Raw genomic sequence first — 24,756 nt, 5'->3', positions numbered from 1 at the left:
CTGAAGCAACCTCTCCTACTGATAACCTCCTCATCACTGGTGAGCCTTACACCCCCAGGGGTGCTTTCTGCTCTGGGGTTAGTAATTGGTTCCTGGCTGGGTTTCGGGCCCTCAGGTGTCAGGCTGGGAATTTGGGGTCCCTGCTGTGTGGACCTCAAAGCAAGAGGGAGCTGTGTGACCAAGGGTTCTGGCCACCAGGGGCCCAGTCCCACTGGATTGTAAAATGTAGGGGCTTCGAGGTGGGAATGAAAGCCGTGTTTCTGTGGAATTCTTTCTTTTCTTTTCTTTTTTTTTGCCACACCGTGCGGCTTGCAGGATCTTAGCTCCCTGACCAGGGATCGAACCCATGCCCCCTGCGTTGGGAGCACAGAGTCTTAACTGCTGGACTGCCAGGGAATTCCCCCGTGGAATTCTTTAAAGCCTGTTGTGGGCCCCGCTGGCTGCTTTCTTCATGGCCCTTTCTGTGTTGCTCTCCCCAGCCTGTGGGCCGAAGCTCACCAACTCCCCAACGGTGATTGTCATGGTGGGCCTCCCAGCCCGGGGGAAGACGTACATCTCCAAGAAGCTGACCCGCTACCTCAACTGGATTGGCGTCCCCACGAAAGGTGAGCCTGCGCCCCCCAGGCCGGGGCTGTCAGGCTGAGGGCACCCTCCCACTTGCCATGACCGCCCCCCCAAAAAAAGAATGGCCTTTCCCTCTCCAGCTGCTGGGACTCTCTTTGCAGGGCCATCTAACAGGGTGCTGTCCCTGTAGTCGAGGGACACACTTTCCTTTCCAGCTGTGCCACCCTCCACCCTGTATGCACACCCTGCTATGTATGGGAGGGGGAGGGTCTCTTTTCACTGGCTGCTGTCTGGTTCCCACTGCCCTGCATCCTGCCCAGCTCAGCCCTCACCTCCTCCAAGAAGCCTTCTCTGACCACCGCAGTCTGTGTGGATCTTTTCCTTTAAGTTCCCCAAGCCCTTAGTTGAGACACTCCTCCACTGACCGTCATAAAGTGCTATGTACTATTGATTATATTTTTGCGAATCTTCGCCTGGTCTTCCCACCTACACGGGGGTTTTGAGCACGGGGACTAATTTTTCACATTTGCTGCCCACCCTGCCCTGTGCCCAGCACAGTACTTCCTACACTAAGCACTGGCTCAGCACCCACTGCCCACCCTGGGTGCAGGCTGCTGATCTGCAGAATGGCTGCTGTGGCCCCGGCCATGCGTAGGAGCCTTCACTCTCCCCACCCCCAGTGTGTTGGTGGACATCATGGCCTCGATTTTCACTAGGCCTGTGGCTGCCACCTGCTCTCAGGCTCAGGCTCCAGCCCCGGCCTGGAGAGGCCAGCCTGCAGGCTGGGCCATGGGAGGCAACCCCGGAGAAACAAGGTCCTGGGTTTGGGGGAGCTGGGCAGCCTTCCAGGCCAAGCGATGCTGGCACAGGACGCGGAGCCCACTGTCTGGTTTCCGGGTCTTATCAGGATCTTATTCAAGTCGTGTGCCGGCTTGCTTTTCTTTTCTGGAAAGAGCGATCCTGACCATGGGAGGCCCTTCTGGTGGTCAGCGTGGTCAGCTAAGGGGCCTTTCTTTTCCATCCAGTGTTCAACGTGGGTGAGTACCGCCGGGAAGCCGTGAAGCAGTACAGCTCCTACAACTTCTTCCGCCCTGACAACGAGGAGGCCATGAAAGTTCGCAAGTGAGGCCCGGGCTGCGGTGGGCAGAGGGGGACGGGCGCCCTGTAGCGCCAGGTTGGGTGAGAGAGAGGCAGCTGGTCCCCCTCCTGTGTATCAGCCTGAGCCTCTCGGCCTCTGAGCCTCACTGATCCCACTGACCGACAGCAACAGCTCATTAGGAGTGAGCTAAATCATTTTCCTGGAAAATCATCTGTTTACGTTGGAAAAGGATTTTCTTTTCACCTCAAAGTGACCAGAGAACTGAAGTGTGACAGCTGCACTTTAGAATCACTTGGGAGCTGGGCACAGCCCTGCCCAGATGGGTACAGTGGGCATTTGTGGGCAGGACCTGGGCATCTGTGTTTTGAAAGCTCCCAGGGGAACTTCACTGTGCAGCCGGCACGAGGCCGAGTCCCAAGTGCTGCAGCCATGTGTGCGGGGCTCCCATCGGGGGCCTCGGGCCTGACGGTCCCGCCTGCCTGAGCAGTTTAGCAGTAGAATCACAGGTCACCCTGCTCGTTGGGGTGAATTGGGGGTGCCTGCGTGTCCTCCTGGGATGGCCCGGCTCTGACGCGCCCATGCTCTTTCTGTGTGTTGCAGGCAGTGTGCGCTGGCTGCCTTGAGAGATGTCAAGAGTTACCTGGCGAAGGAAGGGGGCCAGATTGCAGTAAGCCTGGAGTATAAGCCCTGTCTCCGATCCCAGCGGGATGGTGCCCTGCGGTGGGGAGGGAGTGTAGACAGAGCTGTGTGGGGGCACCTCCAGTGGGGACGGGTGTCTGGCCTGAGCTGTGAGGGAAGCAGGGGGCAAGGGCAGCACAGGGACTCGGGAGGAAGGTGATCGTCAGGCGGACTCGGGGGCACAGGCAGCTGGACCTGGGGCGGCTGCAGCCGAGGGAGCCAGTGTCCCTTCCCTGTGCTCCCTCTCCTGCGTATGGCTGTTGTTCCTTTGCTTTAAGTTCTATTCCCATCCCTCCCCTTCCGTCCTTGAGTGCAGGGGGCAGTGGGGGGCCTGGGAGGGTGAGGAAGTGCCAGGTCTGACCTCTGGTGGTTTGGTAAACACTGTTCAACTCAAACTGGGCTCTCTTCACCACCCTTCTTTCTCCCTGCCAGGTTTTCGATGCCACCAATACTACTAGAGAGAGGAGACACATGATCCTTCATTTTGCCAAAGAAAATGATTTCAAGGTGAGCCTGATTTCTCGTCTCGCCTCGGAGCGCTCAGGAGCAAGGGAAGCCCCGCAGGGATCGGCTGGTTCCTGTGCCTGGAGCACCGGTGCTCCATGCTCGGGCCTTCCCCTCCCGCTGCCTGGGTTTTGCTGCCTACAGATTGGGTCTGACTGGTGGGGGCTCTTAGGGGTTACAGCGACTCGGGAGGGGGAGGGGGAGCATCCCTCTATTGGGGGCGGGTGCAGAGAACTCAGGACTGAGTGGCTGGTTCCTTTTTCTGTATTTGGGGATTTATGAGTGGGGTCCTTTCTGCTCCAATGTGGTAGTGCCATCACAGTGATACCGAAGTTGGCCCTTTGTGTTACCACATTTGTTGTTTCTTAGCGTTTCTGTCTTGCTTCGTCCCAGGTGTTTTTCATTGAGTCTGTGTGTGATGATCCTACAGTTGTGGCCTCCAACATCATGGTAAGACCCTTTGTAGTGTGCTAATCTGAGAAAAGTGAGGGACTGGGTTGGCCCAGAGAAGCCACCCTGAGAAAGAGCTGGCTCTCCCAGCTGGTTGTTGATCTTGTCTGAGGAGGGATTGGGGGGTCAGAAGTACAGAGCGGTATTTAACTTAAAAGCACATTCTGTGACTTGGACAGGCTTTATCAAGGTCCTTTCAGATGGTTGGCAGAAAGCTGTCTTTGTGGGACATAAGAGGGAAACTGGGGGATCTCGAACAGTTTCTGTTGGTGGCAGGAGCTTGGCAGTTGAGGGGTGATGGGGCTGCTTAGGGCAAAGAGCAGCTCACCCCTCCAGACGGGAAAGGAAGTAGCAGGCTGGTCTCTTTTGCTGTAAAGGCCCCTGGTAGGTAAGAATGGTTGTGTATTGACAAAAGCACATAGGACTCAGCAGACAGAAGACAGAATTCCCAAATTTGGGAAGAACGTGGGTGGTTAAACTATCTTCCTGCGCCTCTCCCTGTACCAAGGGGAAGTTGGCCGGGTAAATTGAGGGTAATTGGCAGTTTAATTTGATTAATTCTTAAATTTTATTTGATAGCAGTAGCTCATAAACAGAAACGGTTACTATGAAGACTTCACTACAGTTCCCTTTCTTATATCGTAGATAATTTCTTCTCCAGCTTAAATACATCAGAGTAAGACATTACCTGTAAAGAAAAGCTGGTCCGACACTTCTACAGGGAACGCTAGAGTTTGGCCACATAAAGTGCGCATCCTTTAAAGGGATGCTGGGAGTTGGTTAGCTTTTGGTGTTGGGCCTTTTCTCCAAGGCAGTGGGAATATTTACATGCATTTCTCAGAAATGAGTTCATATTTCAGGAAGAGCTATTGAAATGGTAGAAAATCAGTCTAGATTGGTTTCAGTGGCCCCAAAGGAAGAGGCTCAGAGTAGGAGGAAACAGAAGTTGCCATGCTCTAAACAAAGGGTTTTGCTGTATTTCTTTGGTTTGGTTCTACCATTCCCATTTGGTAGGGAAGCAGAGTGCAGCTGCAGAATCGTTTTTCCCCAGTGAGCCGTCTACACTCGCTTTGGCCAGAAACTCTTGTCTCATTCTCTGTGAATCCGTGGATCTGTTTGCCCCGACCCTCTCCGTGTTCAGAGATCTCTTTCTCTGATGAAGCCTCAAAGCAACTTTGCAGTTTTTAGGCCTTTCTGTTGTGCTTTTTAGGCAAAGGCTGTGCTGGAGAAAGGGGTTTGTGAACTGAGATTTTTTTTTTTTTAATTGTGCTAAAATATACATAATATAAAAGGTACCATTTTGACCGTTTTTAAGTGTTCAGCTCTGTGACACTCAGCACATTCACATTGTTGGGAAGCCATCCCCACCATCCACCTCCAGACCTTTTTCATCTTCCCGGACTGTAACCGTGCACCCATGAAACTCCCCGCTGAACTTGGATTTTGCAGCGTGCCTGCTTCTCTTTTATGGTTGTGGTCATTGTTGAGGACGACAAGAGCACATGCATTAACAAATCCTGGGTTTCCCTGAAATGTGCCAGGTTGCTCAGGCCTATTGTTCAGCTATAGGGGATGGCAGGCCCGAGGGGCATTCCTCCTCCGTCTCTGTCCCATGAGAGCAAGCCTTGGGCAGGAGGACTGGACACGCAGTCCAGGTGGAGAAGCATCCATTGGGGTCCAGTGACAAGTGTGTGCTGCCCCCACCTCTGGGCAGTGGAGGAGGAATCCTGCCTGGCACGTGGGACCAGGGCATCGCCAGCACCTCCCGGTGCACTTTTGCTTACGGACAACCTCTGCTTGGTGGGGTGAACGCTGCAGGTGCTTATGGGGAGCTCAGCTGAATTGACGGCTGGGTTGTCTGCTGGTGACCTGGCTACTGGATTGATCCCGAATCGGGGCCCATTCAGAGGGGTTCATTAGAATCCGCGTGGATTTCCTGTGTTCGCCCTTCCAGGCTGAGAGGCTCTGTCTGCTCTGGGTGCTCTCCCCGTGGAAGCATGGGGGTATGACTCAGCGTCCAGCCGTATCTCTTTTTTTTTTTCTCTTAAAACGCTGGGTAGGGTCATCATCATTCTGAGCCCGTCTGTGCTTTTCCCCGTTTGCGAGCCCCAAATCCTGCTCCATTCTAAGCAGAAAGCCTTCCAGCGTGATTTATCAGCTGCCTCTTTGTGGTGTTACAGGAAGTGAAAATCTCTAGCCCAGATTACAAAGACTGCAACTCAGCAGAAGCTATGGACGATTTCATGAAGAGAATTAATTGCTATGAAGCCAGCTACCAGCCCCTCGACCCCGATAAATGTGACAGGTAATTCCTAAGACGTGACCGTCTGAGGCACCTACTTTAGGGCTTTGAATATTATTCTTGATGTTCCCACGAAGCATTTGCTCCTGGATACTTTTATAAACTCTCTTTTTAAGTATCTTAAAAAAAAACTCTTGGGCTTCCCTGGTGGCGCAGTGGTTGAGAGTCCGCCTGCCGATGCAGGGGACATGGGTTCGTGCCCCGGTCCGGGAAGATCCCACATGCCACGGAGCGGCTAGGCCCGTGAGCCATGGCCGCTGAGCCTGCGCATCCGGAGCCTGTGCTCCACAACGGGAGAGGCCACAACAGTGAGAGGCCCACATACCACAAAAAAAAAAAAAAAAAAAAAAACTCTTGATGACATATTCGGTGTTTTAGACATTGTGTACAAGTGTGGAAAGTGAATATTTGAGCCCCATCTTGCTCCTGTCCTTTGATATTTCCCTTGCTTTCTTTTCCATCCTCTTGCTTTTCTTTCCCTGTGCTCTGGGAGGCCAGCCAGCCTCTCCAGCACTCACTCCTCTGTGGGAATTACAGACTCAGACCCCCTGACTCTCAGAGAAGAGAGGTTCCGTCTGTGTCCCCAGGAGCTGACACTGCGGATTGGTTGGGGCTGAGTCTCGGCAGTGGGGCTGGGGCGGGGTCGGGGCTTTGCCCCAGCTGTGCTGTCCAGTGTTCTGACGTGCTGGTCGCCCTCCTGTGCAGGGACCTGTCCCTGATCAAGGTGATCGACGTGGGCCGGCGGTTCCTGGTGAACAGGGTCCAGGACCACATCCAGAGCCGCATCGTGTACTACCTGATGAACATCCACGTGCAGCCCCGCACCATCTACCTGTGCCGGCACGGGGAGAGCGAGCACAACCTCCAGGGCAAGATCGGAGGGGACTCGGGCCTGTCCAGCAGGGGCAGGAAGGTAGGCGGAGTGCGGGGATGGGGCAGGAAACCGAGGGGTGGGGCTGTGCGTCCCTGTGTGCGTCTGTGTGTGTCCGTCCCTGTGTCTGTGTGTCCTTGTGTGTACATGTATGTCTCTGTGTGTTCCTCTGGGTATGTATATGCACGTGTGTCTGTGTGTGTACGTATATGTGTCTGGGGAGGGTGGAGGATCTCTTGAGCCTGTGGGGAGGGGTGTGTGTGTGTGTGTGCCCGAGGGGAGGGGGTACGTGTGCAGTGGCTGCTCCCAGGCCGCCCTCACCAGCAGTGAGGGCAGTGTGGCCGACCCCGATGTGCACGGGGACCGGCCCTGCACTGTTTCTCTGGGAGGGAGGGGCGGAGCTGGTGGTCCGGCATGAGCCCCTCATCCCATCCGCCGTCCCACCCCCGCTCCCCCCAGTTCGCCAATGCCCTGAGCAAGTTTGTGGAGGAGCAGAACCTGAAGGACCTCAAGGTGTGGACCAGCCAGCTGAAGAGCACCATCCAGACGGCGGAGGCCCTGCAGCTCCCCTACGAGCAGTGGAAGGCGCTCAACGAGATTGATGCCGTGGGTCCGGGGAATCCTGAGCACTTCCCACCTGCAGGGGCTGCGCTGGCCAGGTCGGGGCGGCCGTGGCAGGTATTCCCTTGAGTGACCTCTGGGTGTTCCCACCAGGGCGTCTGTGAGGAGATGACCTACGAGGAGATCAAAGACACCTACCCCGAGGAGTACGCACTGCGCGAGCAGGACAAGTACTACTACCGCTACCCCACCGGGGAGGTGCGTGCCGCCCGCTCCCTCTGCGTCTCTGGCTCGGGCCTGTGTGCGCTGGGCAGGTGGCCGGGGTGCTGTAGGCAAGGAGCTGAGCTGGTCCTTCTGAGGCTACTGTGTCTGGCGAGGCTGGGGAGGGGGGCTGCTAGGGACCCGGAGGGACCCGTTACTGGTGACTCCGGGAGGAAGGGCCCCTGCATCCACCCCGCTACCCTGTGCCGATGCTCGTCCTGGCCCGTCTGCCTTTGAATCAAGTTTCCCGAGTTGGACCTTGTAAACAGCTCCAAGAGAAGCACAATTGTGTTTCCCACAAGCAGCAGGGACAGATGTGTTTCTCTAATGACGTACATGACAATTCAGGAAAGAAAAACAGTCCTGGATGGTGATTCACTGGGCACAAGGGCCCCCTTGACTGTGGGCGACATGGCAGACACGTCAGCAAGTCACTTGTACTGACTCCATCGATGCTGGTGGAGGGACCCTTAGGCCGTGTAGCCCCCTCAGGCTGAGCGAGCAGCTGCCTGCAGCATTGAATGGAGAGTCCAGCTGTAGGCGGTGCTCTGGGGTCTCCGCAGGCTCGGCCCGGTGACACCCAGCGGGGGTGCTTCCCATCTGTGGTGCTTCCTTCCGCTCAGCGTGTCAGTTCCCTGGAGCCCAGGACGCTGTCCCTGGTCCCTCCCAGGCCCTTGTTCCCTGGGACCTGCTTAGTGAGAGAGGGGACTGGGGGTGGAGGGAACCTCGGTGGTCTTAAAGGTACAGGCCTACCCTTTCTTTTTCAATTTTCTTTTATTGAGATAAAATTCACATTATATAAAAGTCACCATTTTAACCAAAGTGTACAAGTCAGTGGTTTTTCTTACATTTCACAATATTGTACAGCTATCATCACTAATTCTAGACCATTCTATCACTCCATAAACAAACCACAGCCTTTTAGCGGTCAGTCCCAGTTCCTCCTCCCCCGCCCCCGACAACTGTGAGTCTGTGTTCTGTCTCTGGAGTTCCCTGTTCTGGACGTTTCACGTCAGTGGAATCATACACCCTGTGGTCTTTCACTCTGTATAACGTGTTCAGGGCTGTTCTGCGCTGTAGTGTGTGCCAGGGCCCCGTTCCCTCACTTTCCCGGTGGAGGGTGAGGGTCAGGAAGGAGCAGTGAGAGGGAGAGGGCAGTTGGGGTGGGTCCCCCAGTGCCCGGGAGGGATGCAGCACACTGACGGTGTCGGGGGAGGAGGTTGATGGAGGATCCGTCATGCGGTCTCTGGTTTATAAGTAGGAGAGGCGTGGCCATGGATGCCGGGCTTCTGCTCCAACTCGGTGCCCCGTCCCTCTGCCTTGCAGTCCTACCAGGACCTGGTCCAGCGCCTGGAGCCGGTGATCATGGAGCTGGAGCGGCAGGAGAACGTGCTGGTCATCTGCCACCAGGCCGTCCTGCGCTGCCTCCTGGCCTACTTCCTGGACAAGAGCGCAGGTGCCTGGTCCTCCGATGCATCCTCTCCTGGGAGGTCAGGGGGTGGGGAGCCAGTCACAGCCCCCCCAAGGGAGAGAGGGAAAGGAAACTGGCCTTAGAGCTGGGGTAGCCTGCTGACAGGGGTGAGGAAAGGCTGCGTCCCCTCCCCCTCCCCCCACCTAGCACTTCCTTGCAGCCCCTGGAAGACACTCGAGCAGTTTGATGCTGGGTGGGCTTAATGGCTTCGAGAACCAGCCTCCCGGAATTCCTGTGTCCTGACGTCTCAGGGGCTGTGGGTCAGGTGGGGAAGAGGCAACCCACCTCTAAGGAGTTAACAGCCCAGAAAACTCTGATGTTACTCTTAACACTTAAATGTGGATCCTGACACCTAAGTTGTTTGGGAAATGGACTCTACTCCAGCGCATTGTGTGAGGGTTTGGGTTTGCTTCGGTTCTGTTCTTTGTAGGGCCGCCTGCCTCGAGCACAGCAGGCCAGCGGCCGGGTTGCGGGGTGGGGCGGGGGGGGGACACCCTGCCCAGTGAGGCCTCTGCAGGTGGTCCCCACGTGGCAGAAGCTCTCACTGGGGCCTGGGAATGTCCCCCCTCAAGTCTCCAGTCTCACCGTAACCCTTCTCTCTTTCTCAGAGGAGATGCCCTACCTGAAATGCCCCCTTCATGCTGTCTTGAAGCTGACGCCTGTCGCTTACGGTGAGTGTGGTGACGCAGCCCCTCCGAGACCGGTCTCCCTGGTGGGGTGGCGGTGAGGCTGTGAGCGCGGGACGCCTCTAACCGGTAGCCGACCTCTTCTCTGCCCTCGCCCAGGCTGCCGAGTAGAATCCATCTACCTGAACGTGGAGTCCGTGAGCACGCATCGGGAGAGGTCAGAGGTGAGTGCGAGCTCGCTGCCGCGCCCCCCCCCCCCCCCCCCGCACACTCCTGCCCTATCCTCCTTCTGGGAAGGATGCTGCCAAGCGGCGGCACCAGTGGGCGCCAGCACTTGGGACGCCCCCCCACCCCCACCCCGGCGGCTTGTTTGTAAAGGCTGGCTGTGTCCGTCGGTGCGTTCTGTCTTGTTTGGAACAGGGGCCCTCGTGACGGCCCTCCCTGTCCTCGGCATCCGCGTGCTCCTGCCTGCCCGTCTGGTGGCTTCTCGGCATCGTCTTCCTTTTCTCTCTTGCCATGCTTCTTCCCCCACCACTTGACCCGAGAAGTGAGTGTTGAGGAGGAAGACATTCTTGCTCTTTTAAACGTAACCGTAGCCCAGTTACTGTCACCTTTTCCTCCGGGGCAGCTAAACGATTGCAGGTTCCAGAGTCACGGGACCCACACATCCGCTCAGTCATCTGCATGCACTCAGGTCCCAGATTCCCACGAAGACGATAAGAGTGAAGAAGGGGTGGGACTGGGAAACACAGCTGTGACTCGGGGGTTAGCCACGGGAGCAGCGGCGGGTGGAATGATCTTCCAGGAGACCCCAATGCCTGGCCGCAGCTGACCCCCCCTCTAGGGTGGGGTCTGGAATTCGGTGGTCAGCCTGGCTGGGCCTCCCATGGGCAGCACAGGGTTCTGCCCAGGCGTACATTGTGAAAGAAAGTTTGAATTTACTCTATACCGACTGTCAAACTTCAGCTCTCTGCCAGCATCAGTCTGACCCTTTCTTTTACACTGAGTGTGATGTTCTTGTCCCTGTTCCCAAGGAGCTTGGCCAGAAGATTTTGGCATTAAAATCCCAGCTCCCATGGCAGTTGCCTGGCTGGTTGACTGAAGCGAAGGCGGACGGCCTCCCTTGGCTGTGACGGCACCTCCTGAGCCAGGGTGTCAGGATGCGCGTTTGCCCTCCTTCCAGGAGTAGCAGCCTCCCGGCTGGACTGCCAGCAGCCGGGTTATTGGGGTTGGGCCCAAACTGGGCTCTGGTGGCCCCTGAACACTTCACTGTTCAGAGCAGGGCAGGGGCTTAATGGAGACAGACCCCAGCTCAGGCTCCTGGGCCACGAGCTACAGAGTGACAGGCCCTGGGGGACTTCAGAGGTCCCCATTCCACTGGAGTTGTCACTTTGTCGGAAGGCTGGTATTCAGACCTCGCTGGCGGTTTCCTGCGTCTTTGGTCTCCTGGCTGGGGGAGGCTTGCGTTTCCTGTCCTAAGCTGGGTGTTCTCGCTAGGAATAGGAACTGTGAAGATCCTGGCTTGAGGTCAGTGGGAGGGGGTCCAACACCACATCTGCTCCCCCCCTGCCCCTCCTGCTGCCCACAGCGGTTGCCCGAGCCTCATGCCCAGGACCCCTGCCTCTGTGTTTCTGGAGGCTGGCAGCAAGGTCCTTCTGATCTCTTCCCTGCTGTAACTGCATCACTGTCTGTGCAGAACCGTCCTGCTCGTCCCCCCTCGCCTGCTTTGCGAACATCGTGTCTGTCTGAGTGGGTGTCTTGGAATGATCGGGCAGGGGGTTCGGGAGGAGAGGTCATCCTTGTTCTTGCCGAGCGCTAGACACGGGATGAGCCAGCAGCCCCTCGGTCCAGGGCCGTTCACCGTGGTCGGGCTTGTGGTCTCCGTGAAATCCAGAAGCAGAGAAACGTGTTTGGTTTGGTTTTGGATTTTTTTGTTTTGGCTTATTGACTTCCCCTTCCTCGTAACTGTCGCCTTCTCTCTTTTGTCTTTGTCTCGCTTAGGATGCAAAGAAGGGACCTAACCCGCTCATGAGACGCAATAGTGTCACCCCACTAGCCAGCCCCGAGCCCACCAAAAAGCCTCGCATCAACAGCTTTGAGGAGCATGTGGCCTCTACCTCCGCTGCCCTGCCTACCTGCCTGCCCCCGGAGGTGCCCACGCAGCTGCCCGGACAAGTGCGTTGACCCCCTTCTCCTTCCTGAGTCGAGTCTCGTGCAGGGTGGGGAGAACGTGCCTGCTGGGGAGAAGTGTGCCCGGCGGGGCGGTGGCAGCCTCAGACCCAGGCCCGCTTGGGGGTGTGCGGGGAGAGGACACGGATGCCTCTCTGAGTGTGGGACCCCCGGATCCGTCCTTGAGACGTTGGCTGTGCGGGCACATGCCCATTCTGGAGAGGTGGTCTTCCCCGGGCAGAGCCAGGCAGAGCAAAGAAATGGCCGAGTGTCTGCGATCCATTCACATTGGTGAACAGTTTCTTCTCAAAGTTGAAGGCAACCCCCAGTTCAGGAGTCTCCATCCAGCTCTGGGCTGTTGGCTTCTGTGTGTCCCGGGGACGTCTTTTCTGTCCCCACGCTGAGTATTCTTCCTGACTTGCTCCCTTTCCATCGTTCCCCGTTAGAGAAAAGCTCTTGTCAGATGGGGCCCTGCGAGCGTGTACGGAGCCAGCATGGCTGGGCTGGAACCCGGGCCGGGGGACCTGGAACTAGACACTTTCTCCTATAATGTAGTAAAAAATCCCAAAGCAGAAAACCAATTAGATTTCATTCTTAGGTTATTTCATTCGCTGTGATGGTGAAAGGCTAAAAGGTACTGGCTACTGGGCATTAAGATTTTTTTTCAGAAAACCACTCTTTTCCTCAACAACACCCGAGAATCCTGGCCAGGATGTGAGACGCAGAAATCCCTGGGCACAAATTTGGGTCCCACCCAGTGGTCTCCCCAACCTCCAACCCGCTATGCCTGGCCTCTGACACAGAAATCACAGGCTCAGGTTCGAATTGGATTTGTTAATGAGCTGGGTGCTGAAGGCCCACAAGCTCTTCCTGCGTTTCCCCCAAAACGCATTTAAACCGTGTGTGGTCTGAAAATGTGTTGTGTGGGGGGGTGTTGCGCAGCCCCAACAGGCCATCGTACCTCTTCAGGCCTCAGTTTTCCCATCTGTGGAATGGGGGAGTAAGCAGCTACTGCCAAGGGCTGATCAATGGGGTGATCGTGCTGAGACTCTGACATGATGGTGTCTGCTCCTGGCGCCGGCTCTGGGGTTTTATTGTCAGGTTCCGTCACCTCCCCGGCCTTCAGTCTCCCTGATTTTTAAAATGAGGGAGGTAGACTGGCTGGGAGATGTCTAATTAGTGCTCCTTTCAGGTCTAATGTCAGAGGTGCTTTTTATGAAAACTGAGAACTGAAGTGGTGTGTCAGTGATATCCTGCGTTGGTGTAAACGGTGGGGTCATAGTTGGAAGGTTAGAGGCCGCAGTCACAGACACCGTGGGGACCGGCTAGGTGGGGGTTGGGCGGTGTGCAGGGCCACTGGCTGGACATGGCCGGGAGGGTCCAGGGCTCTGTCCCCGCGGAGGCTGCCTGGTCCCCGATGACCTGGGCCCTCACCCTGTCCCTCAACTGACTCTCTCTCCCACCTTTTCTCTCTGCAGCCTTTGCTAGGGAAAGCCTGTTTGTAAGTATTTTTCTCTGAATACTTTTGCTTTTTGCATCTCTTTCTCCTTGCTTGCCAGTTTGGCCTCCTATCTGTTAAAGTGTTGAGGGTAATGCCAGTTTCTGTGAAATCTGAAGGAGGAAGATGGGATGGGAGGAAGAATAAGGGATTCATGGATTTTCAGAAAAGGATACAGGAAGTCGGCGGGTTTTGGGTGCATCCTCCTGCTGCTGCGGCCACTGCGGGGCCGGGGCGATTGTTAGTATTTGTAGTGCTTGATGGCTGGATGTCTATCTGCTTTTTCCCTCTTAGAGTCAGATTTTGGCGGGAGCTGGGTTTGTGCCTGCTGATGTTGTCTTTTAAGTTCTGGGCCTCTCCCGGGAGAGCCCTGTCATTTTGAAAGGAAAGTTTACCCAGAGCCTAACCTGCAAAACAAAGAGTGGAGGACCCAAGCCTCTCCCTCCTGTCCTGGCAAGGCCCCCCACCATCAGGGCCTCCGGGACCCCCAGGCTCTGGAGAGGTCTGTTTGGGAGCCATCATTCTGCATCGGGTTGTCCTGTATCACAACCTGCTCGACGTTCACGGTCACGTTCAGGATGGGGTGCAGCTTTTTCTCTGCAGAGAGTTCAGTGTTAGCAGCTGCTGGATAATCCAGCGCTTCCTCTGCTCCGGTGGCCCCCAGCCCCAGAAGGAACTGAGGCCTTTATCTTGCAGAGTTTTAATAAGGGACACCCTGAAATATCATCCCAATGCCACGAGTCACACCCACCCCACGTCCCTTTCGCTGGTTAGGCTACCTGGACTAATTCACGCAGAAACGTGGCTTGTTCTTGGAAAATAGGAGCTTTTGGGCATCATGCTTGGACTAGGTGGTACCACTTGTTGAGAAATATATTTCATCACTTTACGGCTTGTACACATCCCGAGTCTTTGGTCCTTAAAATAACCCCAGGAGGTCGCAAGGCAGTTCCTGTCCCTGTTGCTCAGATGAGGGTGAGTCTCGCCCACGGTCACCCAGCTGCTTCGTAGCAGAACCAGCCCTTGAATGGGTCTCCCAGTCCCAAAGCCTGGCTGTTTTCTCTCTGCCGGTTTCCAGAACAGCCAGGGTCCCATTCACCTGCCTATCCTGGGCACCTGACATTTGCAGCCTGTGGGGCGTGGCCCCGAGCTGTTCAATTTCCTTTCTCTTTCTTGCAGCCTCTCCCCTGCAGCTGCTTCCCGTGGCTGAGACGCGTTTATTTAATGGTGGGCCTGCCCGTTGAGTTCAGTCTTTAAGAGTAACAGTCCCACGTCCGTTACCCCCTTGATGCCAGGTGTTGCACCCAGGATGCCCTGGGATCAAGAGTCCTCCTTGTGTGAAAACTAGCCTTTGGGTTTGGAACCTTATGGTTTTGCATCTGTGTGTATCCTGTTCCTTCTGACCCATGGCCTGATGCTGCCAGGAGAGAAATCTTCTTGCTGGGAGGGGTCCATTCAGGCACATCCCCCAACCCTCTAAGGTTGAACTTGTCCATCTCTAAGGCTAATAATGCCTGTAGCCAAAATCCCTTCAGTTCAGCAAAAATGTGTTCTCTGGACCCATCACACCTGCATCCACTCAGGTGTCCCAGCGTCCAGGTGTTCTGATGATGAGAATATGGATGTAGCACTTAGCAACATACCTGACATGTGGTCAGTGCCTGGTGCACAGTAGCTGTTCCCGTGGGAGATGTGATGCCCTGTGCTTTGGTGGTTACATCCAGGGCTCTCTGGTCTGTGTTCCCTCCCTACAGGCCAGGGGGATTTCTCCTCATGGGCAGCAGGAGCGCCTAGGGACTAGGGAGTGGGGTGCCCCTGGGGTCTTAGTGTTGTGGCCTGAGGATGCCGGTGATGCTGGCGCTCTGGTAAAACAGGCACGACAGCCAGGTGGGACTCAGCGCCCGCCCTGCAGTCCACTCTCCAGGGGCTGCACTAGGGCTCGGGACCAACGGACCATCTGGCCCTCACGATGCATCCTTGACTTTTAAGTTTCAAATGCACGCTAAGAAGAGAATCCTACTAAAGATGTTTTGTTTTGTTTTTCTTTCCCAACATGTTTCTTCCTTCCCCCCCACTATGCTTGAAAGACGAACTGTCTGTCATATTTTCTCAAAGTTTTCTCCTTACTAACCTTGGAAAGGTAAATGGCTCCGTGCATGCCCTCCTGTCCCCTCCACGTCTCTCTGGGTCATGGCATCTCAGCCCTTGGGGCGTCTCAGTCTGCGTGAAGACTGGCCACTGTGAAGTCTGTGACTCATACACCCTGTGCCCCAGAACTTGTGTGTTTTTAAAGAGCAGCCCCATTGTCTTGAGATCCCCCATGTGTCCAGAGCCAGGGGCACCATGAGCGAATGACATGGCCTGTGCCTGTGGTCCCCCGTGTCATCGTTGCATTGCCATCATTTGTGGGTGCTCCAGCCTTGGGCATGAGGTGTCCCAGGGTGGGTGGGAGCCAGCACCTCCATCTCTGACCCCACGGGTTGACTGGGTCCTCTCTGGCTGCGAGGCTGGGGGCCTCCCCAGGAGACACCCCGCTCACAGGGGCTGTCTGATGCACTCGTGGTCGGAGGGTCGGTCACCTGGGCTCCTGAGTCCAGCTGAGAGCGGGCTCAGATCAGGCACTGGCTTCCATGCTGCCAGCCCTGCGATGGTCCTCTGTAGAGATTCTCCACCTCAGCCCCCTGGTTCACGCGGGAGGGGAGTGAGCCTTGGTGATGCTTACATTTCTGTCCGCCTGGATTCCACTCTCCCTGCCGCCCCTTTGAGACAGTCTTGGTGGAGACACTCAGGATGCAAGAGAACACTTTTAAAGATTCTGCTTCCCTTTCCCGCAGGGTGGGTTAGGGAGGGTAGGTCAAGAGACTGCTGCTGTGTGGTGGCAGCCATCGTCTGTTCCCAGCTGATTGAAAAATATTTTTTAAGGGGTTTTTGGTACTGGCCAGCATCTTTGGGGTGGGGCTTCCGGGTAGGATTGCTTTTATTAGAACGGGGTGAGAGCTTTACTGACACATGCCTTCTCTGCTCAGCTCCCTTGCTTGAGTTCCGGCATCCGAGCTGTGTTCCTGGCATCCAGGTCCCTAGGGCTGTGGTATACCCTGCTGGGAGGAGAGTCCTGATGCTTCTCCAGATTTAAGCCCCCCACCCCTTCCTCTGCCTGACAGCGAAGCCAGCATGAGTTTCCCGGGTTGGGGCAAGGGTAGCCTTGGGCTCTAAAGGGCCGTGAGCCGGGGGGCGGGGGGGCGGCCTAGGTGCTGGCACCCAGTGCTCCCCAGGACAGCTCTGACCCACAGGAGCTGCCTGCCCTCCCCTCCCTGCCTCCCTGTCCTTCAGGCAGATGTCAGGGGCCCTCCCGGCCCTTCTCCCGTGGGACCCCCGGGCTTAGCCTCCACCACGTTCCTGGGCCACTGTTTGGTGATGATGCTCTTCAGGGCCGTGGTCTTTGTTGGGGAGAGGGGGGGCACGTCTTAACTGCATGGCTTTCGTCTTTGCTTTAGAACCCTAGTCAACAGGAATGGTAACCGGCTTCCGCGTCTTTTCTCCCGAAAGCAGAACATGAAAGGCTCCCCGAGCGGCGCGGAGGCCTCCAGGACGCACTGACGCAGCCCCGCCGGCGCCCCGCCCTTTCGCTCCCGCAGCTTTGCTCCTGCCCTTCTGTCTGCCCAAGGCCAGCGATCCCAAGGACATCTCCCGGAGGGCGGCGTGGAGGAGGGGCTGCTGCTCCAGGAGGACCGGGCCCCCGCCTGCCTGTGCTCCCCTGGCCTTCGGGCCACGCGCCCCGCGGACCCCTTGAGGCCCGGGAAGGACGATGTGCAGTGGAGGCGGGACGGCGGCGCCTCCCCGTGGGCTTGTTCATCTCATTTCTGGACCTTCCCTGCTGGCGAGATGACACTGCCCCGAGTCCTAACCTTAAAGGGGGCCTGGATCTCAGCTGCTGAAGGTTAAGGGACACTGAAGACTTTCAGAAGGCTCTTGGTGCCTCTCGGCCTGAACGTTGCCTCCTCGGCCCGTGCTAGGTTGGGGTCGGCCGAGAGAGCCCGGAGCTGGACCTGCTGGTCAGCCAGACAGCGACCCTCCGCATGTCGCTCACCCTCCCGGGTGTGTGTCCTGTCTCTGAAGATGGTGTGGGACCGTCTAGTTGCGGAGGTAGGAGGAAATACGTTGCTGAAAGAGCACCGGGGCCTCGCCTCCCAGGGAAGGCTCCCGCCTGGATTCGAGGCACCTGGGACACGGCTTTCCCCGGGCTGCTGGCTCGTGCACTTTTTTTGTGGCAGAGAGTGTGACCTGAAAGTCACACCTTCAGGAACTTAGATGTTTGCATTTTGCGCCCTGGGGGTTGGATCTCTGAAAGGATGTGGGAGTTGGGCAGCCTGTGGGGAGGGGAGGGACCCCTCACCCCTTAAAACGGCTGGGGAACGAGGGTCTGGCCGCCTCCTTTGGGGCCTTCATCACTTCCTGTGTTTCCCTGGTGGGGACAGTGGCCCAAGCCAGGCCCCGCTCGCGGCCACTTCCTCCGAGAGCCTGGCTGTCCGCTGTCTCCTGGCAGGATTCAGCTCGGTTCCCTACGCTTGTGTCACGCGTCTGCTGTGTGCCCAGCGTGGAGCTGGGTGCCTTGGGCGATTCTGGAGGAGAGAATGTCCTCGTTTGCCTTCATGGCCCCTGTGGCATTTTGGGGGCGTGGTTCAAGGCAGGGCTTGTGGACACGTGGTTCTAAACACCTGTAGTTTCCGCCTGCGGGTTTTCCTCTGAGGCCTCCGAGGACTGGGGGAGGGGCGGTGTCGAGGCCCAGGAGGATGGATTTGGACTCAGCAGTAGAGTTTGTCCAAATGACCCTTTTCAGGATTTCTGAAAGCCGGTGCCAAAGGTCACCTTCCCTTCCTGCCTTCTGCTTTGGGGTCCCACATCCTTACCCCTCTTAGCTTGTGTAGTAGTCACTGGGGGTAGAGGCAGGGGCGTCTAGACAGCTGGAGCTGGGAGTGGGGAGAGGAGCTGTTTGGGGGTTTTGTTTGAGAGGAGCTTGTAGAAGAATGCATGTTCCTCTGGTTGGGAGAAATGGGGACACGATTCAGACACCCTACAACCAGGTTTGTGGGTTTCACACAAAACCATTCAAATCCTCCCTTCCCTTAACTGGCCATCTTCCCAAGACGATGTCTCTCTGTACATTCCCGTGCAAGACTGGTTACTTTCTCGCTTTCCCGCTGTCTTGTCAGAGAGAGAGAAAGAGAGAGAGAGAGACAGAGAGAGAGAGAGTGTGTGTGTGTGTGTGTGTGTGTGTGTAGAGGTTTGTGTTTTTAGACGGAGGGCCCTGCAGCTCTGCTCTTGAGAATGGCTCTCTTATGTCCACCTTTTGACTCCTTCTCTGGTTGTCGGAGCTGACCCTGAATTTTGACTCTTATGGCTGGTCTGAGTGGGGTCTTCGTGAAGGTGTGTCCCCCCTTGCCTCTGACTGCCCGAAATCAGTGCATCCACAAAGGATGCACTTGGCCTAACCCGGGACCTTGGTTTTCAGGAGCCTCAGTGGGGAGATAGAACAGCAATACGGGCGTGGAGGGGAGATGGGGAGAGAGCGGAGGCTGGGAGACTGGAGACCAGGGGCCCGACATCTGAGGAGGGAGGCGGTGGACAAGGGTGTGTCTGAGCCACGGTCTCAGGGCTTCTGCAACGCCGACCATTGACTCTAACTCCCTCACCCCCCGAAAGACATCTGGGACCAATATTTTTAACTTTGCATGTTTGTTTTGGGGGCGGGCTCACCCCTCTCCTCCTTCTGTCCTGAGACCGTGGGCGAAGCTCTTCGTTTGGGGGCGGGGGGGAAGAAAGACTGTTTGAACCACGCCAATGACGTTTTCGTTTCTAATACTTGAAATTTATTTTTTTATTATTTTGATAGCAGATGTGCTATTTATTTATTTAATACGTATAAGGGATCCTGAAGATGGAAAGCTGTATAGATTGGGTCTTGTTAGTTGGTTGGCTTGGGGGCCTTTTACGTGTGATTTCTGACTTCTCTGTGTTCTGTATACATTTGTCTGAATTAATTACCTGGGATGAAGCTGTGCCAGCTTTCAAACAGGGGATGCCTGTCGGAAATTTGTATATTTTGCAGTTGCCAGAACAATAAAATACCTGGTTGAAATACACGGATGAAGTGCGTCTCTGGTCCTTTTTGGGGGGCGGGGAGGAAGAGTCTTTCATCACACTTGGGGTCAGTACACCAAGCTTCTACCACTCAGCCCCATCACCTTCCTTCAAACAGGACTTGCAGGGACTTCCCTGGCGGTCCATTGGTTAGGGCTCTGCACTTCTACTGCAAGGGTCCTGGGTTCGAGCCCTGGTTGGGGAACTAAAATCCCGCAGGCCGCGCGGCGTGGCCAAGGAAAAAAACCAAAACAGGACATGCAGATTCTGATTGCCTAATGTCTGCATTTGCAAAACAATGTTGTGTCACCTTTTTAAAAAAATGAATAGCCTTTATTTTTAGAGCTGTGTTAGGTTTCGAGAGAAGAGCAGGTAGTACAGAGAGTTCTTGGATACCCCCAGGTCCAGGCATATGTCTCCCTTGTTATTAGCATCTTGCATTTGTGGTACATTTGTTACAACTGATGAGCCAATATTGATGCGTTATTACTACCTAGAATCTATGGTTTCCACTAGGGCTCACTCTGTTGTTTGGTCCTGTGTGTTTTGACAAACACATACTGATATGTATCTACCATCACGGCATTCAGAATGCCATCCATCCCTTCTCCCAGCCCCTTCAGTCAGCAGCTGTTCTTTTTTATTGATTTATTTATTGATTGATTTGGCTGTATCTGGTCTTAGTCGCGGCGTGTGGGCTTCTCTCTAGTTGTGGCGTGTCAGCTCCAGAGCACGAGGGCTCAGTAGTTGCGGCATGTGGGCTCTCTAGGTATGGCACGTGGGCTCTACAGCGCGCAGGCTTAGTTGCCCTGTAGCATGTGGGATCTTAGTTCCCCAACCAGGGATCGAACCCACATCCCCTGCATTGGAAGGCGGATTCTTAACCACTGGACCGCCAGGGAAGTCCCAGTCAGCAGCTGTTCTTATACAAGCCCTGCAGATGGTGTTGGGGCCCTGGGTAGAATCACAGGAAGGCATTTCATCTCAGGTTCTTGGTCCCTTTCACTTCCCTGCCCTTCCTCCCACCCCCTTGTAGCCCCTTTCAAGGTTCCAGTGGGAAGAGACTCAATCCAACTTCCAGGACCACTCTGTGGCCTTTTGGGCAAGCTGAGAGTCATCTGTGCGACTGTTATTGAAAAAATACTGAAGAATGAGTCACCAGGTGGACGCATGGTGGGTGAAGGGGTGCAGAGAGCTGCAGGAAGGTGAATGCTGGAAGGACACTCATTATGGAGGGTCTAGAGCCAGACTGTGGCTCTTCGTACCAGGAAAAACAAGTGAGGAATTCCCCAGTGGCAGATAAAGTCATTCTGTCAAACAGGAACAGCTGCAACGCCTTAAGACTTAATGGTCTTAAGGAGATCCTTACGCGCCCTGAGGGGTGAGGCAGTTCCTGTTTGCTGTTTTGCAGATGACACTCCGCCAAAGGTAAAGAACTTCCCCAAGGCTGCTTAGCAGGTGAATTTTAAGGATTCAAATCCAAGTGCCTGGGACACTAAGGTTTGTGGCTTTAACCGTTGTAAAATTTCCCCTCCGCATATTTCTGGTCTCTCCAAGTTAATGGGAGTTAGCAGTGGAACAGGTGAGAGGTCAGGTCAGTTTCAAGCTGCTTGCGCTCTGGGCTGGGAGGCATGGGCCGTCTTCCCTCCTTGCTTCCTGGGGTGCTCAGCTGGTGGTCAGACGGTCAGGGTCTTCAGGGAAGTCAGCAGTGGCCCTTGAGGAGAAGGTGGGCACCCTAGTCCAGATTCTGGACTCCCCAGGTAATATCCAGAATCCGCCTTGTTAATCTTTCCTCCCAAGAAATTGACTAGCACCTTTAAGAGGCAACAGATCACAGGGTCGCATAGAGAGAGGATGCCTCGTGGGGTGGGGAGTGGGCATGCGTGCTTAGGAAGGATTTGCTGCAGCAAAGTGACCTGAGTGAACAGAGCTGGTGGCGTCCCTCTTGAGGGCGGGCTGTGCCTGCATTCTTCATGCCAGGTGCTCCCACCTGCAGGCCCGGGGGCGGCGTCGGCAGGAGCCTCCAGCCAAATTGATTCTCATCTCACTTTGCCCTCGGCTCACTTTCCACTTTTCCCACCAGCACGGTGGAGAGTCTCTTAACTTGGAATTACTTAATAAACTGTAGCGGGAGAATTGGCCAACTATTTGGGATGAAAAAGCTAATCAGATTATGTGTTGCACCACCCATCTAAGTGTTTTTAAAAAAATCAAGCTATTAACAAAGGAGAAGAAAATGTTGGTGAATGTCTAATTTTTGGTTGGACAAAGACCAGGCTTAGAAGCAATAAGATTAACTACAAAGGAAATACTGAGATTCCACACCCTGTGAACATTTTAAGTTCAATGTCATAGAAAACCTTGAACATGAGTAAAAGGAAAACAACAGGCTAACAGATATTTGCAACAAATTTGACAAATCCCCCAATTTTTCTAAAATGTAAATTGGAAACACATCCAGAGCAGTAAGAAAAACATGGAGACTCTTCTAGATCCTTGGACAAAGGCTTTTATTTAATCCTTACCATTTAAAGATGTGGCAACTGACGTTTGCTGGAGTTAAAAGTTCTTTTTTTAAAAAATGAATTTATTTATTTATGTTTGGCTGCACTGGATCTTCGTTGCTGCGTGCAGGCTTTCTCTAGTTGTGGCGAGCAGGGGCTACTCTTCGTTGCGGTGCGCGGGCTTCTCAGTGTGGTGGCTTCTCTTGTTGCAGAGCGCAGGCTCTAGGCGTGCGGGCTTCAGTAGTTGCAGCATGCAGCCTCAGTAGTTGTGATTCGCGGGCTCCAGAGCACTGGCTCAGTAGTTGTGCTGTCTGGGCATAGTTGCTCTGTGACATGTGGGATCTTCCTGGACCAGGCCTTGAACCCGTGTCCTCTGCATTGGCAGGTGGATTTTTAACCACTGTGCCACCAGAGAAGTCCCTGGAGTTAAGTTCTAATGACTGTTTTAACAGCTTCAGTTGGAGCTCACAGTTTTTTGACACAGTGTGAGTAGTTTGGGTCAAGTCTTCAGCCAGTGCATTGATGGCTTAGGCACTGGTTTCAACCCACAGGTTCTGACATACAAGTAACATCACGCTCAGAGGGAACTCCCATGAAGACAGCAGAAGCATGGGGGGAGTAAGAGGTACAAACTCTCATGTATAAAATAAATAAGCTACAAGGATGTATTATACGACACAGGGAATATAGACGATATTTTATTATAACTATAAATGGAGTATAACCTTTAAAAATTGTGAATCACTATGATATACACCTGTAACTTATATAATATTGTACATCAACTATATCACACAAAAAAAAGTGAAAAAGAAAAAGACAGCAGAAGCACAAAACAGAGTATTTCAGCCACTTAGGACTAAAGGAGGCCCTCCGCACACACCCTGAGAGATGTCTTTGCATGTATTTAATGGTGTGGACGTCCATGGAAGAAGCCTCATTTTTTTCACGCATTAGCCACACAAGATTCAACGTCTAGGGTGAAATGAAGCCCAGGGACAGGCTGGCTTGGTGGACTGTTAGAACCTGATGGTAGTGGGGATGAGGGTGGGCAGTGTGCGGACGTGTCCCCCATATATAAGATATTTCATAACGTTGCATTGTCAGTAAGTACTCTGCACTGAGGGTGCGAGCCGTCCATTTTCAGTTCCTTGAGGCCTAGACTTCAGCTGCAGGCATCAGAGCAACTCTGCCTCTGACGTCGGGTTAACTGCGCAAAAGATGTCTCACCTGGATATTCTGGCACCTACATTTGGTGAACAGAGGGGTAGAGGGGGCACTCGAGGCCTGGGTGGGCTCAGTTTATTTTCAGAAATCTGTGCCATGTGGCAGAATCAAGGGGAGAGGGGAGACTACCAGCCCAGTGTAGTGAATCAATAAAATGACCTCAGGCTTTGGAGAAAGATAGTCCTGGGTTCACTTCTGTCCTCCCACATTCTTGACGTGTGGGCCTGGACAAATTACTTTATATTTTTAACTTGTTCCCCATCCGTAAAATGGGGGAGCTCATACCATATTTTCAGTAGAATACACCATCAATTTATTAACTTTTCCTACAAAAGAGAACTAACCACATGCACAGCCAATGCAAGACAAAATTCAATTTCGGATGTGTTAAATGTAGACCAAAAGTCTCCTTAGCAGTGCAGCAGGACTGTAATGAATTTTCAGGCTTTCTGTGAGGACTAAATCTTACACATGAAGAGCCCTGGACAGTTCTGGCATAGAGTAAGCACTGGAATGGCTGTTATTAATCTAGTCACGGGTGCCGGGTCCTTTAAATGCAAAGTCGATGCTGTGAACCCCACTTTACAGGTGAGGATCTGAGGCTGGGAGGACTTACAGAGACTGCCTGATTCCGCCCAGCCCTAACTGGTGGTCAGCTCCAGGTGTCAGGGCTGAGCCAGGTGCTGCCAGATGAATCACATGTTAATTAGCAAACAGGCTTTTGTGTCCCTGGGGCTATGGAGAGGACTGTCTGTGTCCAAAAATACGTTAAGAAAATAGGATTTCTTTAGGGGGTCGTGATTCAGGATGCCCAGTCTCTAAGATTCTGTGTTTTCCCCTTCCCACCTGTTTTAAACTGGGCCTCAAGACCATCTTTTGGAGTACCCCATTCCTGGGGTACATGAAGGTTTTCCCAGGAGTCCACCTGCATAGGTTAAGGTTACATTTTAGGCAAATAGGTTTCCAGATCCTCAACTTCCACATTTGCCCTTTCCAGATAGCCTGGGAAGTTTGCTTAGATTCACAAATAGTCTTTCTCTACTTTGCAAACAGAGAGAGGCAAAGCCCTCCCCACCCCAAAAGCACTCACTACAGTGCATTGCACCCAGGGTGGAAACACCTCCAGGGCACCCAAGAAAGGGAAGCCTCCTTTAATGATTAACTCAGGCACTACACACCCCCAGGGATATCTTTCCTACCCTATCTTTCTGTTAAGCGTGTAACTCAGCTACTATTGGAATGTTTTGAATTTAGAACAGTTAGCGCAATATGTTAGTGCAACAGTTCTCCAAATTTTTGATCTGAAGGCTCCTTTACAGTCTTAAAAATTATTAAAGACTCCAAAGAGCCCTTTTTCATGTGAGTTATATCTATTCATATTTAGTGTATTTGAAATGAAAACAAAAAAAATTTAAACTATGTTTTAATAATTTATTTAAAAATAATAAACACATCACGTTATAACTAACCTATATTTAATGCAAAATAACTATAATTTTCAAAATAGAAAATTTTTAGGGAGAAGAATGGCATTTATATTTTTTAGAAATCTCTTTAATGGCAGATTCTCATATCTGATTCTGTGTTCAATCTATTGTGGTATGTTGCTTGAGTTGAAGTATGTGAAGAAAATCTAGCCTCATACAGAAATGTAGTTGAAAATGGGAGGAGTATGTTAATAGCCTTTTCAGATAATTGTGAGTATTCTCCTTTGATCCTACACCCAAACTGGACAAATTATAGTTTCTTAAATGTTAGTTGCAGTGCCAAATCTGAAACTTTTTTTTACTTGAAAACTTAAAATGGCCAACAAATACTGTCAGTTGTTTTCCT

At 53.8% G+C, this 24,756-nt stretch overlaps 1 protein-coding gene across 1 annotated transcript in view; it reads left to right on the top strand.

The window, feature by feature from the left end:
* Positions 1-19,194, top strand: part of PFKFB3 (6-phosphofructo-2-kinase/fructose-2,6-biphosphatase 3) — an 86,468-nt gene extending 67,274 nt beyond the window's left edge. The window contains 16 exon segments of the mRNA XM_082616657.1: positions 480-605; positions 1,590-1,686; positions 2,264-2,330; positions 2,774-2,848; positions 3,239-3,295; positions 5,476-5,600; positions 6,303-6,510; positions 6,928-7,074; positions 7,183-7,287; positions 8,617-8,746; positions 9,370-9,432; positions 9,547-9,611; positions 11,389-11,562; positions 13,035-13,057; positions 16,604-18,254; positions 18,293-19,194. Coding sequence (XP_082472783.1) covers positions 480-605; positions 1,590-1,686; positions 2,264-2,330; positions 2,774-2,848; positions 3,239-3,295; positions 5,476-5,600; positions 6,303-6,510; positions 6,928-7,074; positions 7,183-7,287; positions 8,617-8,746; positions 9,370-9,432; positions 9,547-9,611; positions 11,389-11,562; positions 13,035-13,057; positions 16,604-16,610 — 1,469 coding nt within the window. The 3' untranslated portion in view covers positions 16,611-18,254; positions 18,293-19,194.
* The last annotated feature ends 5,562 nt before the right edge of the window (positions 19,195-24,756 follow it).

Source organism: Mesoplodon mirus (genome assembly GCF_964341445.2).
Source record: "Mesoplodon mirus genome assembly, chromosome: 4".
NCBI classification, from domain to species: Eukaryota; Metazoa; Chordata; class Mammalia; order Artiodactyla; family Ziphiidae; genus Mesoplodon; species Mesoplodon mirus.
This window is presented reverse-complemented; position numbering and strand designations above follow the sequence as displayed.